The following is an 18,103-nucleotide window of genomic DNA, read 5'->3' on the forward strand; positions in this document are numbered from 1 at the left end:
TCCGTGGCACATACATTGACGTTTCCACAATCACACCCTCAATAATAACATGCACACCAGGAAAATAAATTTGAGACAATTATAATTTTGAGAACAAGGTTTAAATGTTCTTGTAAGTTTTTAAAAAAATAATTACAAAGAAATTCCAGCATCGGAAATCAAAAGGAGCCAACAGGGCTACAATTAACAAGCCAGATTAATACAAGTTGCAGGATAGATCTGTGTAGTTTTCTCATCAATAAACTGTTCATAATATCAGTTCCTACACGAATACAGTGCAAGAAAACTGTTCTGATTTACAAACTGATATAGTTTCTAAGTGAAATAACTAAACAGAATTAATCTCAAAACAACCTGCACTAGAAAATAATACCACCTTGAAAAGTTATAATTTTATTTGTGTTCCAAAAGAATTTTATAATCGACTCATTTTACATTCCACTACACAAATATTGGCTGTCAATGTAACAAACCCCTTTGGATAATTTTTTAACATCGAATAAACCCAAATCAGAGGATTCGATCTTGAAGATCAGTTATTAAGGTGGACGCTAACGAGCTGAGTTTCTTCCCAGTCTCTCCTGCAATATTCTTGAGGGAAGAAATATCCTGCTGTGCCTGAAAAGGATAGAACAAAAGCATAAGTGATTTTATCAACACACACATGCACGTACACATATATATTATAGTTTTTTTTTTTTATAGGGTGACGCAATGATGAAGAGAAATAAAGTACTTCCCAACATTAATCAATAAACGCTCAAGCATTCTTCAGAACCAAATCATGTGATGCATACCTGGAAAGATATCCGGTTAATCAGGTCACTTGCAGCAATATCAATGGAGTTATCATTGCCGTTGCCAAAAAGATCAGCACTGGAGATTGCTGAGGAACCCTGGAATGAACATGAAGATTATAACTTTGGCCTCGACGCAAAAAATTTCAGAAAAAAATCAAAAGGAACATTATAATTATTCAGATATATCAAAATACAAGTTTCTTTGTAGGTGTTGGAATTTTCCCTTAATTCATGGGATATGATTATGAGAAAATTATATGATTGATAGTAGAATCATTGGCTTGATTATTGCTTGTATTAAGGAGTGATCTATGGGATGCCATATATATCTTGTATCTTTCATTATAAATATGGACTCTTCAGTATTTTATGCACATACACAAGTGAATGAAATGCAGCGCTTTAGAGGTTTTGTGCTAGACGAATCACATAAATCCTTGTTATTTTCTCCTATCTTTTCAATCATTCTAAATTTCAACAGTAGGATTATGATCTCTACTAGTAGTGAATGATTAATAATTACTGGGTCAATTAGCTTTCCATGCAGTTCCGTGAGTCTGAAATGTAGCCTTTTAATAGTGGAATAATACCACGAGAAATATGCACCAATAAGTAGGGAACAAATCCAGTATCACCAGCACTACTGATGACTTCACTTTTGTTTCCTTAGGTGATCCCAACCCAAGCAAAAGCTCAAGGCATCTTGTCTTCTTATCCCAATGAGAAAAGAGATGAAGGGGCATTTAGGTACACACCATCTAAACGCAACCATTTTTCCCACAGGTCTAAATAAATTAACAATGAAAATGAACACTATCAAAATAAATTAACAAAGAAAATGAACACCAAGAGCTGTCAATAAGAATGAATTACAGTTGATGCATGGAACATACTGTGAATTTCTGCAAGGAAACTTGAGCATCAACATCGGTGGCTTTGCTCTGATCTCCAAAGTACTGGGCTGATGAGATTGATTTTGCATTTGAGAACTTTTTCCTTGCTTCATCTGTTTCCTGAATCTGATAGTACTATGATGTAAGAGCAAGAAAGTATAGGAAAAACACATGCCAATATGCCATCCAATATCTAACTATCATGTAATCATTGATAATTTCTGACCATCCCCAATTATTACAGGCAAAATTATCTTCAACGTCAAAACGTATACCTTGAAATAAACATAAAATAAATTACAGTCAAATATCAGATAAACAGTTGCCAAAACATAACATTAAGCATCATTAGAGCAAGTTACTATAAACACCTAGATCCTTTTTAATAGATCATGATCCAATACATTATGCATGTAGGATTGTTAAGAATGCAGCTAAAAGTTTAGGGAAAGTCAATCCAGGCCCAAAGCAAGTAAAAGTCCATTACAGGTACAAACTGTGTTTTACCGGAAAGGAGAGAAATAAGAATGGTGTAAGCATAATCATAGACAGGACGTTGAAAGATGCTGTAATAGCTGTGGAAAGAGTAGGAGATAGAATTATACTAGTAAAGCTAATACTAGAAGGAGAAACGATAAATATAGTTAGTGCTTATGCCCCACAAATAAGACTAGATAGTGAGAGTAAACAAAGATTTTGAAAAGATATGGATGATCTAAGGCAAAGCATACCGAATGAAGAGAATGTTTCATCGGTGGAGATTTGAATGGACATGTATGAAGTGATAGACAAGGCTATGAGAATGTTCATGGAGGTTTTGGATTTGGTAACCGAAATGAGGAGGGAAAAAGCATTCTGAATTTTGCTATGACATATGATCTAATACTAGCAAATACCTAATTTATAAAAAAATGGTCACATTTAGTAACTTTCAAAAGTAGGCATCATAAAAGCCAAATTGACTTCTTCTTAACTAGGAAGACAAATAGAGCTCTATGCAAGGATTTTAAGGTCATTCCAGGAGAGGCTTTAACAAGTCAACATCAGTTAATGGTCTTGGATGTCAAGTTTAGAAACAATTCAAGTAAGGTTAGAAGAAATAGTGTAGCTCAAACAAAGTAGTGGGAGTTCAAAAGAGTAAAGCAAGTGAAGTTTAAAAATGAGCTTCTCGAGTCCGAAGCATGGAAGCTGGATATGGAAGCCAATGATATGTGGATACAGATGGCATCAAAGATTAGAGAAGTCGCTAGAAAAGTACTTGAAGAGTCTAGAGTACATAGACCACCCTCAAAAGAGAGAAGGTGGTGGAATGAGGAAGTACAAAAAGGCAGTGAAGAGAAAGAGAGAATGGTATAAGAAATTATCTAAGTGTGATAACAATAAGGCATATAAACAGTACAAGATAGCAAAGAAAGAAACAAAAAAAGCAATTAGTCAAGTAAGAGCGCAGCCTTTGAAAAGTTACATGAGAAACTTGGAATTAAAGAAGGAAAGAAGGATATTTATAGATTAGTAAGGAGGAGAGAAAAGAAATGTCAAGATCTCAATCAAGTTAGGTGCATTAAGGATAAAGAAGGAAAAATGTTAGTAAAAGATGAGGACATTAAAGAAAGATTGAGAAATTATTTTGATGATCTCTTTAATAATAGTCAAAATGGTAATAGCGTGAATAAAGACTACAAAGCAATAAAAAAGAATGTAAATTATACTGGAAGGATTAGATCTTTAGAAGTAAATGAAGCACTTAAGAGAATAAAAGTGGGTAAAGCCTGTGGACCCGATGAAATACCAATTGAAGTGTTGAAGTGTTTTGGAAATATGAAAGTGGCATAGTTAACTAAAGTGTTTAATAAGATTCTAAATTCAAAGAAAATGCCTGATGAATGGAGGAGTATTTTAATACCTATTTTTAAAAATAAGGGAGACATACAAAGTTGCTCAAACTATAAGGGAATTAAACTCATAAACCATACTATGAAGTTGTGGGAGAGAGTTGTGAAATATCGACTACATCATGATACTTCTATCTCTCCCAATCAATTTGGCTTCATGCCTAGTCGTTCAACTATGGAAGCGATCTTTCTCATCAGAAACTTGAAGAAATATAGAGATGGCGAGGAAAGATTTACACATGGTTTGTATCGATTTGGAGAAAGCTTATGATTGTGTTCCAAGAGATGTCTTACGGAAAGTGTTAGAACAAAAAGGGGTATCTATTAGGTACATACAAGTGTTAAAAGACATGTATAAAGGAGCAACTACTATCGTAAGCACAGTGGGAGGGGACACAAGATTTTCCTATCTCAGTTGGATTACACCAAGATTTAGCTGTAAGCCCTTACCCTTTTACATTAGTTTTAGATGAATTAACGAAACATATACAAGAGAGTATATCTTGGTACATGATGTTTGCAGATGATATAATTCTGATAGATGAGACGCAAGAATGAGTTAATAGAAAGTCAGAGTTTTGGAGAAGTACTCTAGAGTCAAAGGGCTTTAAGTTAAGTAGAACGAAGACAGAATACATGCATTGCAAGTTTAGTGAAGGCCGAACTGGTGATGGGGAAGGAATTAATTTGGATGGAGTTAGTTTGGATAGAGTGATATGTCCCAAAATAATCACTTCAAATATCTCGGCTCAATCCTTCAAGTAGATAGAGGATGTGAGGATGATGTTAATCATAAAATTAAAGCAGAATGGTTAAAGTGGAGACGTGCCACGAGAATTTTATATGATCACAAGATTCCCAATAAGTTGAAAGGAAAATTTTACCGTATAGTCATACGACCGGCCATGTTATATGATAGTGATTGGTGAGCACTGAGAGAGTCGTATATGTCTAAGATAAGAGTTGCGGACATGAGAATGTTAAGGTGAATGAGTGGCCATACTAGATAAATTCCGTAACGAGAGCATTAGAAAAAAAGTAAGAGTGGTACCAATTGAGGATAAGTTGAGAGAAGAGAAATTGAGGTGGTTTGGTCATGTGAAACGTAGACATACGGAGGCTCCGGTTAGACAAGTAGAGCACATTAGGGTAGAGAATAAAAATAAAAGAAGGGGTAGACATAAACTGACTTGGAAGAGAGTAGTACAATATGACCTAGAAGCATTACACATTTCCGAGAATTTAACCCAAAACCGTTTAGAGTGGAGAAAGAGAATCCATATAGCCGACCCCAAATTTTTGGGATAAAAGTTTAGTTGAATTGAGTTGAGTACAGTAGTGATAGGAGAGGAATGAGAGAATTTAGAGAAAAAGCAAAAGAAGATTCAAGAAGTTTATAGGTGGAGGAAGCAGAGGAGAATTCATTTTTGTTAGAGGGAGTTATAGGAATATTGCCACATGGAGATGCTAACAGAATGGCAGCAGGTGAGAAATGATTAAATAGAGTAACCAAAGCCTAAAGGTGGGGAGAAGAACTTTCCTAAGATTTTGGCATCTTTGCTTGGGCAAGAATTGTTCTCTTGCTGGGGAGAATTATCTCTTGGGTCATCTTTTTCTTTTTCATGTTTAAGTTTGCCCTCTGAAGTGTAGTAGAGATTAATGTAATTGCAGAAGAGCTGCTGTAGTTGAATCTGCATTATCAATACAACAAATTTTCCTTATTCAAGGACTCTGCTTCTTACATTCTTGCTGTAATATTGTTCCTAACTTATCAAGGATCTTACAAGTTACTTACAACCAAGGCTGAGGGTTTTTCTGTGCAAATATTATACTTCCCGTGGCATATAACATCCTTACAGGATATAGGCATAGAGGTTGCAAAAAAACCCTATGCAATATAAAAAGGTATTGGTATAGGCAATGAATATTTGGCTATAAAAAATAGGTAACCAAAAAGAAGGGCTGCCCTGGGTTACAAGTGTGGGAGTTTTGTCCATAAAGAACTTGACAATCAACAGTTACAGGTCAGCTGAGCTTTCCAGATTTCAAATCTATTAGAACTCACCTGAACCAAAAATTATGCACGCATGCATAAAATGATGATATTTCAAGTGTTGAATAACTTGACAAACAGTTGCCCTAATTTCTTCCTCCTATTCCCAGACAAACCCTCTGCAACTTTGGCCTCTACTTTCTCTCTCCCTCTCTCATCTAAAGCCATAGAAACATACTTTATGCCATCTGATCCAGCCAATGAATTCCAGAAAATTCAAAGTCAAATACTCAAAAGCTTAGGGTTAGGGTTCAGTTTTAATTTACAGTTTATTGGGGAAGTTATATAATACGCTATTTTAGAGTTTTATCATATTAGCTCTAGCCTATTAAATTTAAGTCTCCAGCAATTTTCCAGCTTTTTTGGAAAATCTGTCCATAATCCATATGCTTTTAGGAAACTTTATTTTTATTTTAGAATTTTTTTTTTTTAGTGTCCTTGTTGATTAAGGGTTACTTTTGGAGTCCAATCCATGAATACTTATGTTTGTAATGTCATTTCACAGTTTTGATCAATACAAACTCCAGCAGTTATGCTTCTATTTGTGTGATGCAATTCAACCTTGTGTGTGATGGCTATAGAAATTTGGGTGTGAAGCCTAAACTGTTCTGATGTTCACTATACATAACTCAGCCCCGCAAACAGCCCCACAAAACCCTGCTTCTTGTTTAATTTTACTTCCTAAACTTATAGCCTTTTAAATCCTTGCCTTCCAACTAAAACTTCCTACCCATTTTAGCTTTAACATGACCTCAAATTTCAACCTTAATCTCATATCGATAAGCTTTCCTGCATCACCAACCTATGTTCCCATGTCATATCAGCCATCAATTATTAGACTTTTGGCTGGCTTCATTTCTAGGGTGAAAAATTGAGGCCTTTTACCCCATTTAGCACCCACATAGAGACTGCATTATGTCAGACGTTAGGCCTACCCTGCATTTTGGCAACACAACCACCCTGCAGTATGACAAAATCTCTACACACAATTCCAAACAGGTCATCAAACATTGCAGTTTTTAAATTTGAGAAGTTTTTACCATTTAGTAATGCAGCAACTGCATTAACCGGAGCACAATTTGCATGCAGCATAAATTCATGAAGTTTACCTGCACCTTTGAGGAGTTTGAGTTTGATTTCCTCTGAAATCCACTATCCATTCCAAATTCTGCAAAGAAGCTTGATGACTTTGGTGGTGATACATGGCTAATCACTTGCGGACCTCCAGAAATGAGCTCAGTAGATTGGACATCATCCACATATTCAAAGCGAGATACAAACGATGTGCCAGCTTTTGGAGTGGTGGTGTTACTAGATGAAGGAACAGGAAGAGCTGGTTCTTCAGGTTTCTGATCATAGAGATTTTCACTGGGCTGCAATTATTAAGATAGCTACTGAGAAGGCACATGAAAATCAAGTAACTATGAGCAAATATTAATCAGCCAAAACCAAAATATTAAACTGAACTTGCACAATTTGGTCAATTTTTTTTAGGTTCTTTCAATAAATTGGTTTACTTTGGTTTTATTTTTAAGAATTTTCTGTTAGTTCAGTTTTTGAATTTTAAAACTTAAAAAAAAATAATAATAATAATAACATATGGTAATTATAATTATAATATTAAGGCATGTGTTTTTAACTCTTTTTCCCCACTTCAACTAAGATAACTTAGATTGAACTTCACTAAAATATTAATCAATACTTAATTCTCAAAACCAATTGATTTTTTTTTTTTTTTTTTTTTGCTTTTGATTTTCCTCAAGTTCTTTTATTATTTATATTTTCCCCCTTTCCTAAAAAATGTACTCGTAAACCATTAAAACGCAAGATCAAATTCGTTTAATTTCATGTTTGGAAAGCTCTTTTTAAGTGATAAAGTTCAATTCTTAAGAAGTCACAAAAAGGCATTTTGCAAGAATTGGAAATCATCCCAAAAATAGAATAATTTAAAATAATTCAATTCATTTGATTTAGGAAGTCTTATCACTGAAACCTAAAGATACCCTTAAAGAAGACTGTCTTATTATTAACAAAAGTACCGTAAAATCAATACACTTTTTAATTATTTCAAACACTAGAATTCAATAGAGTTATATAATTTTAACAATTATTCCAAACATATTGTTATGGAAAGTCAATCATTATATTATTTCTCTGTATATTCTGTATTCTGTATTCCTATTTAGAATTTCCTCCTAATTAGTAGAACACAATTATAGGAATCAATTGTCTTATTGTTCTCGGTGTTCTGTTACTTCTTTAGACTTTGTTCCTATCCCTAATACTGTTGGTGAGGCACTGTCTCATCCTGGCTGGTGTGCTGCTATGAAAGAGGAAATGGAGACTTTAGATGCTAATGGTACATGGGAACTGTTACCTTTGCCCACTGGTAAGAAAGCTATTGGTTGCAAATGGGTATTTACAGTAAAGGTAAATCCTGATCGTTCTGTGGCTAGGTTAAAAGCATGCCATGTAGCAAAATAATATGCTCAGACATATGGAGTTGATTACTCTGACACTTTTTCTCCTGTAGCTAAACTTACTTCTATTCGCTTGTTTATCTCTTTAGCAACTACATATGATTGGCCCCTGCATCAATTGGATATCAAGAATGCTTTCCTTCATAGTAATCTTCAGGAGGAGGTGTATATGTAGCAACCACCTGGGTTTGTTGCTCAGGGGGAGTTGGGTAAAATTTATAGTCTTCGAAAGTCTCTTTATGGCTTGAAACAAAGTCCTAGGGCATGGTTTGGGAGATTCAGTAAAGCAGTACAGGAATTTGGTATGCAAAAGAGTAAGTGTGATCACTCAATATTTTATAGGCAATCTGAGGTTGGTCTAATTCTCCTGGTAGTCTATGTGGATGACATTGTCATCACTGTGAGTGACTTTGCAGGTATTTCATCTCTTAAAACCTTCCTCCAAACCCAGTTTCAGACCAAAGACTTGGGATTGTTAAAGTATTTCTTGGGTATCGAAGTTATGAGAAGTAAGAAGGGTATTTTCTTGTCTCAAAGAAAATATGTCATCGACCTATTGACAGAGACAGGAAAATTAGGTGCTAAGCCTTATAGTGCACCAAGGACTCCAACTTTACAACCGTTAGCAAGGGATAGTGAGTTGTTTGAAGATCCAGAGAGATACAGGAGATTGGTAGGAAAATTGAACTACCTTACAGTCACTCGTCCTGACATTACTTATGCCGTTAGTGTGGTAAGTCAGTTTATGTCTTCCCCAACTGTTGCTCATTGGGAAGCCTTGGGACGAATCTTGTGTTATCTGAAGGGCGCTCCAGGAAGAAGTTTGCTATATGGTAATCATGGGCATTTAAATGTTGAATGTTTTTCAGATGCCGATTGGGCTGAATCTAAGATTGACAAGAGGTCAACTACTGGATATTGCGTTTTTGTTGAAGGAAATTTGGTGTTTTGGAGAAGCAAGAAGCAGAGTGTAGCTTCTCAATCTAGTGTTGAATCCGAATACAGAGCCATGGCACAATCAGTAAGTGAGGTAATGTGGATACTTCAATTACTAGATGAGACAGGTTTTAAGACCTTCCTACCTGCGAAATTGTAGTGTGATAATCAAGCTGCTCTCCATATTGCTTCTAATCCGGTGTTTCATGAGCAGACCAAACATATTGAGATTGATTGTCACTTTATTCGTGAAAAGATTCAACAACAGATCATCTCAACAGGACACATCAAAACTGAAGAACAGTTGGGAGATATTTTCACAAAAACTCTGAATGGAGCTAGGATTGACTACATTTGCAACAAATTGGGCATGATTAACAACTATGCTCCAACTTGAGGGGGAGTGTAATGGAAAGTCAATCACTATATTATTTCTTTGTATATTTTGTATTCTCTATTCCTATTTAGGATTTCTTCCTAATTAGTAGAACACAATTATAGGAATCAATTGTATATATATACCCATGTACAAATTAATTGAAATTAAGAAGAATCATCTCTTTCTACACATATAAATTTTATTGTGAAATCAATTGACTAAATTCTATTGATAAAATAGAATGTCTGTCACAAGATTTATTCTAAACAGGTTGAAAAATTGTGTGATTTATTTCTTAGTTTTTCTTTAAGCTCAAAAAAGACCCATTAATTATAGACACAATCTAATAACCCAATTCAGAGGTCCGCAACCAAATAAACCGATAAAATTGAACAGAAAATCACTTTAAGGGTTTTCAATCTAATTTATTTAGGTTGTTTGAAAATATAAAATTCAGTTATTTCAGTTTTTTATGATTTTAGACTCTAACTGATCAGCAGATTATTATGACAGATTACATAAAGACAAATTGCTAACACTTCTAACAATAATTAATTCATTCATAAATGTAAGTAAAATCCTACCTTTGTGGTAAGCTTTCTAGCACCAAGGCCCCCCGTCTTCCCGGTTTTCTTTGCACCAACAGGCTTCTTGATTAAACCGGTAATAACTGAACGAGAAGTTTTTAGGGAATGAGCAACATCAGTTGTTTCTTGCTTTTCTAATGAACTTTCTTTAGGAGTCTCATCGACCTTGTTATCAGGAAGTCCATTGGACACTTGGGCTGACTGAGAAGCAACAGGCGATGATGGCAAGCCTGCATCTTCTGCCATACTTTTGGCAACTTCTTTTGAAAGTATTTGCCTATACAAATCAGCAGCTCTAGATGTATACTTGGCCTCAATTTTCCCCCCATCAGTCCATCCATGTTGCTTGAAGAAAACCTGTGCACGATTGTTTCCCCCAAAGCTCATCATCCTCAATTGCTCATGACTCCAAGAATCTAAATTTGTAGACCTACATGAATAAAATAAATAATTTTTATGAACAGAATAGCTTTCCTCTATTTAATATTTTTTTTTTTTAGTTCAAAAAAAAAATCAATATGGGACACAATGAAGGAGATTATGTACATGAAGTAGAATCCATAAAAGACTACAACATACAAAGAATTCACAAGAACTGTCCACTATACCAAAGTTTTGAGTACTAAGCCGGTTAAACCATAGGCAAAAGAATACAGGCTTTTCCTCTACCTCAAAGGCCTACCCATTCCATTCCCTCAAACTACTGAAATGATACATCCCACAAATCCTCATTCTCAATATAGTACTACATGTGATTCACTGTTTCAGCATCAAATTTACAAGATAACATGCATTCACCATAATCTCCCCTAATGTTTTCTTTTAAGATAAGATTACAGCAGATACCCTAAAAAGAAGGCTAATTAAAATGATGGAAAACCAAAAAAAGATGCCTCAAGCAATAGCAAAAGTATAGAAACAAAGGCTTCAAATGATAAAATAATTCTGGATCTGTTTGGCATTGAGTTTGGAAGCCTAAAACTGTTTTTCAAAAACAAAACACCATTTTAGGCATTGTTGCAAAAAAGTGATTTGAAAAAAGTTGTTTTATTATTTTAGTGTTCTTATGACTAAAACTTTTTTTAAACAGTTGACTAATGGAAAAGGACAAAGGGACTAAATGATTCATCGAGTCAAATACCAAGAACCAGTTAGCTCGATTTCCAAATAACATGGGCCTAGTAGTGATCATGATCTAACCTGATCATGATCTAACCTCAAGAGGCAAATAGCAATTCACCCTTACTTATACCAACTAAATGGATATGTCCTATAATGAACGAATTATAAATAATAATTCTCATAAAATATTATTAAAAATTTCCAGTTTTAGGGTACAGTGAAGAGAAAATAGTTATTATCCCAAAAATTACAACATTTATAAAGTTAGCATAGATAGCACTTGAAGCCATCGCCACTAAGCCCACAGAAGGGCTAAGTTACATACCAAGCCAATGGTGGCTATAAGCATAATCTCAATATTTTTGGATAGGGGTAGCCACAATTCAGGAACCACCGGTTACAGTTCCTGAACCGCCGGATCAGATTCAATGAAATCATGAACTTGAACCAAACCGCCGAGAAACGGTTTAAAAGACGGTTCTTGAACCGCCAGTTCCTGTTCGAGCCTCTGTTTAAAACAGTTTGAAGAGCGGTTCGAAAAAGAAAGGTTTAGAGGACAGTTTGGGAGCGATTTAGGAACGGTTTAAGGGTAACTTAGACGAAAATGATTAAAGAAAAATTTTATTAATTCAGAATTTAAATTATATTTATAAAAATATTTTAATTTTTTTTATAAATCTTTCAATCAAAATAAAATAAGAAAAAAAAGAATAAAAATAATTTATCTTTAAGAAAAATTTAATAAGCAAAGACTTGAACTTAATTAAAAAACTAGAGATAAAATTAATTTTTTTTTAATGAAATTAGAAAAAAGTGTATAAACTTAATTTTGCCTATGTATCCCTTTAGGATTTAGAGGAATTAAAATTTATGTTCTATTGTTTGCCTTTTTTTTAAAATTATATGATAATTGATAATTAAAAAAGTATAAAAGAGAAAAAAAAAATTAAAATAAAGGTATTGAAAATTTTATTGAAGATGTAAAATAATAATAGAGTAATTGAGATAGTATTAAAAATTCCAGTAAGCATATAAAATAATAAAGTAGGAAAATTGAAAGAATACTGAGAACTAAAAGGAGTGTAGAAAAAATTGTTTAGAGAATTTGAGAGAAATTGAAAAAATATTAAGAATTAAAGAAAGTGTAGAGAATAATTGTGTATAGAATTAATGATATATATATAAATGAATTAGGAGTAGTGTGAGGTATTTATTGACTTCTTTAATATTTAAATCGGCAGTTTAGTCTGGTTCGAAACCGCCGATTTAGTCCAATTCGAAACCGCCTATTCAATTCGGTTTGAAACCGTAGGTTCACGGTTCTTAAAAAATATGAACCTAAACCAAGCCGCAGAAGGACATTTTCGGTCCGGTTTCGGTCTGGTTTTGACTGAACCAGTTCCGATTCAGTTTCGATTCGAAATCAGACCGTGGCCACCCCTACTTTTGGAGTATGTTAGGCATTCGTTGAAACCACTTTTCCAATCTAGATTTTACAAAAAGTAGTTTGAAATTATTGTTTTCATGTTAAATTTAACATATAAAAAAAATTAATGGTCTCTAATTAACATATTGAAGCTGGTGATTTTCCCAATAGCAACTCCAATATGAGTCCTAAACAAACCCTTAATATATAACAAATGTTATATGTCAAACTTGATTTCTTAAACAAGCCCAAAACCCTAGGTTGGATCGAGCTCAACTCAATACATTAGATTTGGCCCAACTTGAACCTAGTTATAACTATTGGTTGATTGTGTTATTACTTATTATAAAACAGTGAGGAAGGAATCACAATTCACATGAGCAACATGCTATGACTAAGCAATTAGTGAGCTGAATTGGATTAAGTAGTTACACATTGAAATAGAAAATAAGGGTGAATGGTATAAATAGCCCTTCATTGTAATTGATAGTTATTCATCAAATCAATAATACCACAGTTACTCTCTCTCTCTCTCTCTCTCTCTCTCTCTCTCTCTCTCTCTCTCTCGATTTCTTCCTTCTCTATTATGTTATTTTCTCTACTTCTCTTCTGTTTCTTCGTCTAATTCTGGTGTATGGGGTCTTGAGAATTCCAATACGTAACAAATTGGTGTTAAGAGCTATTAGACCAATGGGCAATTACTAGAAATTGTTTCATGGGAGTTGCAAATATGGCAGATTACTCTTCCCAAATACCAAGTTTCTTCTATTCTTCTCTCTCCCTCTTCTTCCCTCCAATTCTTCTTTTTCTCCAAGATTTCTTCCTTTCTTCTGTCTATTCTTCTTCTTCCTTTCTCTAATTCTTCCCCCTTCCTCCCCGAGAATTCTTCCTCCTCATTCTTCCCCTGAAATTGCTTCTTATTCTTTCCCTTCTATTTCTTCCTCTATTTCTTCTTCTCGACACAACCCTACTCATCTTCTCCATCCCTTCTTCTTGAAATTCCAAGAATTACTACAAATAAAATCTCTTTTTCCTTCAATTTTTCTATTTCTCATCCTATTTCCATCTCTTCTTCTAATTTCTTCAGTTTCTCTCTATTCCTCTTCCCAATTCTTCTTTCTGCATCTGTTAGGGTTCCAAATTTAGATCTATACTTAGAGCTTCCCTTTTCCTTAATTCTTTCCATTTCTAGCTTTGAAACTTTGTTTTAGGTTCGGAAATAATTCCTAGGTTCAAACCCTATTCTTGAAAATCTTGACTCTTACTCATCTTTCCTTTTTCTTGTATTTTCTGATTATGGAAGAGCAATCTTGGGAACAAAAGTTAAGGGATTTGGAATAGGGCACTTGTGAAATTGTTGATAAAGCACTTAAAAGATATGAGGATACACTGGATATAACGTTTGGGAGAAGTGGGAGATATCATTTCAAGAAAAATTGGCGAAATTTGAAATAGAGTAGCAAGTGCCCATTAATCATGTGGACAGAGCAAAAGAGGATCACAATGTAGAAAAGTTTGATGTGCAAATGTTTAAAAGTGGAAATTACTAAGGAAGAAAATTCATAAGTGGCTTGCAACCAAGAGGTGGATGTTAAGGCTAATATCCTTAAATTGAAGTTGGAACCAGTGAGTCATGATGTTCCAAAAAAGCAGTCCATGATGATTTTCAGTGGTGATAAGGTAGATGGGATGTCATTTGACCTGGTGAATTCAGAAGAACAACAGGGAGATATTCTTTCAATTCCTAAGGAGGTGCCAAAAACTGACCAAGTTTTACTCATTTTTGGGTATTACTTTTTCTACTTATGGTTCTTTCCAAACACATGGCATAACCTAGACAACTCAAGGGTAATTAAGGTTGATGAAGAAGTTGATTTTGAATTTCAGTGCTATAATTTGGAGTGGGTTTCCTATGAGATTGTTCTTCTCAAAGAGGATGAGTACAAGAAATGGCAAAGAACAAAATGAAATTGAAATTCTGTCACTGAGGGAGAATGTACAATGGCTGATTGTAAGAAAGTGTGTGCAAAACATTCCAATACACCAACATTCCAATTGGAAAGGCAATCTTGTTTAGATAAAATGCTCCCTGCAAATTCAGTCCTAGCATTCAAGTGCAGCGCCACCGTAGCATTCAAGCTACTTGCATAGAAGAATTTTCTTTTATTCACGGAACCTTTTCATTCTTGAGGACAAGAATTATCTCAAGAAATGGGGAATGTCATTATAATAAGGGGAATAGGAATTGTGAGAGTGTATGGGAGCAAAATATTGTATACATAGGGTAGCATTGTAACTAATTGGGTCATCCAACAATTCAATAATACAAGAATTACTTCTCTTTCTATAATTTTCTCTTTCTCTACACTTCTCATCCCTATTTCTTCTATTCTCTCATCTCCTTTCTTCTTATTATCTAAGGCAAAAACTCAGGAATTCTGTGACACAACACTCAAGTAAAATTACTTTAATAAACCATTTGCATGCAAGGGGGGGAATACAAAAAGGAAGAAGAAGAAAAGGAAAAGAAATTACAATAGTAACCACCAAATTCTACTCTATAAGTCACTCCCACAAAGACTAGTAATGATTCTTACCGACACCATGTAAATGAACTTCATCTTTTTCTGTTTCTGCTTCTTTTTCTCCTCTACTATTGTTAAAGCCCTCAATTTCTTCTCTTCATTCAACTCCACCCAAAAAAAAAAGCAAACATTGTAATGAACAATCTATTTTAATCTAGCTGGCATTCCTATAAAAACTAGCATTTGCCACCATTCTACACAATGACGGAGAGAACCAACTGTGATTTGCGATCATAATACCAACTCACATTGTGATGTTCACCTTAAAATATCTTACGGTATGCAATGTACTTTACTGACACAGATAATACCACCAAATGGATAAAACAAAATCATAGAGGCACAAAATAAAAACCTCAGTAGGACAATTACCACATTAGATCGTTTTTAGGAATGGAGTCTAGCCAGGTACTATTGACCTCTAAATCCCAAATCTGTGGTAATTAATCCATATAAATTTCTAAATCCATGACCTATAATTCTAATTCCTCATCATCCGATACAAGTTATAATTTTCTGAAGTATTAAGAAAAAATTGTGAATAATTAAGTTAAATGAAGTCAGGAACCAGAACAAATTGAAAAAATACAAGAAGGGACGCATTGAAAAGACAGTATCAGTTCATACCACAATAGATTAGCAACCCTAAACTCAAATAAGCTAATTAAACACCAAACCATTATTCAGACAAATTAAAAAAGAATACCTGACGAAACTGATGTGTACTCCAAGGCTGCGATGAACAGCGGAGCAATCGATGCAAAGGAAGATCCCATACGTCACAGATGCCCATGTAGGGTTTTTGGCATTGCAATCGAAGCACATCTACAAGTTAAAAAAAAATTATAATTCAAAATCCAATAAGAAAACATCCAGATCCAAATTAGATCTATAAGAAAAAAAAAATGAAAAGTATAAACCTTGTTATCGGATTTGGCTTTGAGCTTTCTGAACACAGCATTTTTGTCGGTGAAGTTTTCAGACGCCATTGATTTTGGTTGCTTTCTTAGTCACACAGAAAAGGGTTTCCGAAGAGGTGAGGTGATTGGCTCTAGCACCTCCTCAGGGAGAACGAAACGCAGAGAGAGGCCGAGACCAATTAGAGAAAAGAGAGTAAATGCAAATTGGGAAAACAACGAATGGGATATGGGAGTTTGGGGATTAATTTTAATTTAGTTTCAAATTAAAGTTTTTAAATAAAAAATTGATTTCCGAAAATGCCCATGACTCGGTGATTTGTTGCTTTCCACGAGCGAACGTAATTTAATTGCGTACGGCTTAGCGGCCGTCGAGGGTAATGTGGCGTTAGACGTTAAAGCTCAACCAAAGGAACCGAAGCTTCACTTTTCGTCCATCTTAATTTTACCAACCTTCTATTTTTCTTATTGTAATTTACGTGAGGAAGCCGCAAAGCTCATTCAGAGGCAGATGGTCCCATGACAAGATTCATCCCCAAATAAAATGTGTTTTGTGAAATCCAATACTTATGGGTTCTAGTTTAAAAATTTCTGTCCATCCCCAAGAAAAATATTAATCTCATTTGTAAAATTGGTTCTTTTGATTTTATTTCAAATCATTTTATTAAGTAAATTGAATAAACTATTTCTTTAAATTAAGCACATAAACCTGTAACGTTATTTTTTTTATGAAAGATACGAATTGGAGTTTGAAGAAGGAGAAGGAGAAGAAGTCCTCGACCCGTAACAGATAGAAAAGAATTTATTCAATCACATAGTTTGAGCTCCTAGAATATGAGACCTTTAGGGTTATCTATTTGATTGTATGGAAAAATTCAATGAACTATTGAGCCAGTTAAAGTTTTTACATATTGGTATGGTATAAGTGTAAGCGTATATTGTAATACCAGTTGATAGAACTTTATTCTATTTATCCAAATATAATAAAAATAATTATGAAATAACAGTTTTTATCGTTAGCCTTTAAGAGTTATATTGATTACAATTAGGTGTATTGCTTCATAACAGTATTAGTTATATTGATTCACAACAGTTATATTTATTATGATTAGTTGTATTGGTTCACAATGCTAGCGGCTATATTTTCTATCTACTATATAGATAATATAAGTTCTCTGGATTAAATATTTTTTTTTCTTCTCTCTCTTATTTCTACAATCTTTTTATTTCAAGAAATATCAATAAGAAAACCTTCCAAATTTGCTGACTATCGATTTTGATTGATTTTATTGTATCCTGAAAATAATTTGCCATAACTCCGCAGCAAAATATAAGGGGGCAAATATTACTTTAAATAAAGTGTTCTCATGCCTCAAAATTAACAGTAGATTTATTTATATTTAGTGATATTTCAACAATTTTAAAGTGATGTTCGCAATGGAGTCTAGTTTAGAGTCTACAATCAAGTTTATGAATCATGAATTTCTAAAGTTAAACAGATTTGATGGCACCAAGTCTACCCGCTAGAGAGATAAGATGTTATTCATACTTACTGCTTTGAAGATTGGTTATGTATTGGATCCTACCTTAATGCAACTCCCTGCACCAACATCTGATAATATTGAAGCAACCAAAAAAGTAAGAAAAATACATGAGGATGATGAATTTCTATGCAGAGGCCATCTTCTCAATTCTATGAAAGATCGTTTCTATGACTTGTTTGCTTCTATGACATCTCTGAAAGAGATTTCGACTGCATTAGAGACCAGTACAATAGAGAAAAATAAGGTGCTGATAAATTCCTATTTTCTAAATTTTTTAATTTTGTTATGGAAGAAAGTTGTTCAATTTTGGATCAAGTCCATGAACTTCAAACCTTAGTTTCAAAACTTAAAGATTTGAAAGTAATGGTTTCTGAACCACTACAAGTTGGTGTTATAATTGCTAAACTTCCTCTTAGTTGGAATGGCTACAAAAAAAAAAGTTGTTACATATTTTGAGAGTTTCACTTTAAACCAACTTATGAAGCATTT

The 18,103-nt window shown here is 34.0% G+C and overlaps 1 protein-coding gene across 1 annotated transcript; it reads right to left on the reverse strand.

The window, feature by feature from the left end:
• Nucleotides 1–206: 206 nt before the first annotated feature.
• Nucleotides 207–16,324, reverse strand: LOC110656620 (probable ADP-ribosylation factor GTPase-activating protein AGD8). The gene is made up of 7 exons (XM_021813492.2): nt 16,074–16,324; nt 15,860–15,978; nt 10,018–10,450; nt 6,748–7,011; nt 1,694–1,819; nt 798–896; nt 207–618 (listed from the first exon to the last, which is right to left on the reverse strand). Exons 1-7 carry the CDS (start codon nt 16,140–16,142, stop codon nt 511–513), a joined length of 1,218 nt encoding a protein of 405 aa, XP_021669184.2. The 5' UTR covers nt 16,143–16,324; the 3' UTR covers nt 207–510.
• Nucleotides 16,325–18,103: the final 1,779 nt, after the last annotated feature.

This window comes from Hevea brasiliensis, chromosome 15 (assembly GCF_030052815.1).
Source record: "Hevea brasiliensis isolate MT/VB/25A 57/8 chromosome 15, ASM3005281v1, whole genome shotgun sequence".
NCBI classification, from domain to species: domain Eukaryota; kingdom Viridiplantae; phylum Streptophyta; class Magnoliopsida; order Malpighiales; family Euphorbiaceae; genus Hevea; species Hevea brasiliensis.

What these genes read in the sequence shown, in the direction of transcription:
- LOC110656620 (XM_021813492.2), bottom strand. Translation starts at nt 16,142, where the DNA reads ATGGCGTCTGAAAACTTCACCGACAAAAATGCTGTGTTCAGAAAGCTC. An exon ending in AAGCCAAATCCGATAACAAG is followed by an intron (nt 15,979 to 16,073) that starts GTTTATACTTTT and finishes TTTAACTTGTAG; the next exon opens with ATGTGCTTCGATTGCAATGC. An exon ending in TTAACCGGATATCTTTCCAG is followed by an intron (nt 619 to 797) that starts GTATGCATCACA and finishes TATCCTTTTCAG; the next exon opens with GCACAGCAGGATATTTCTTC.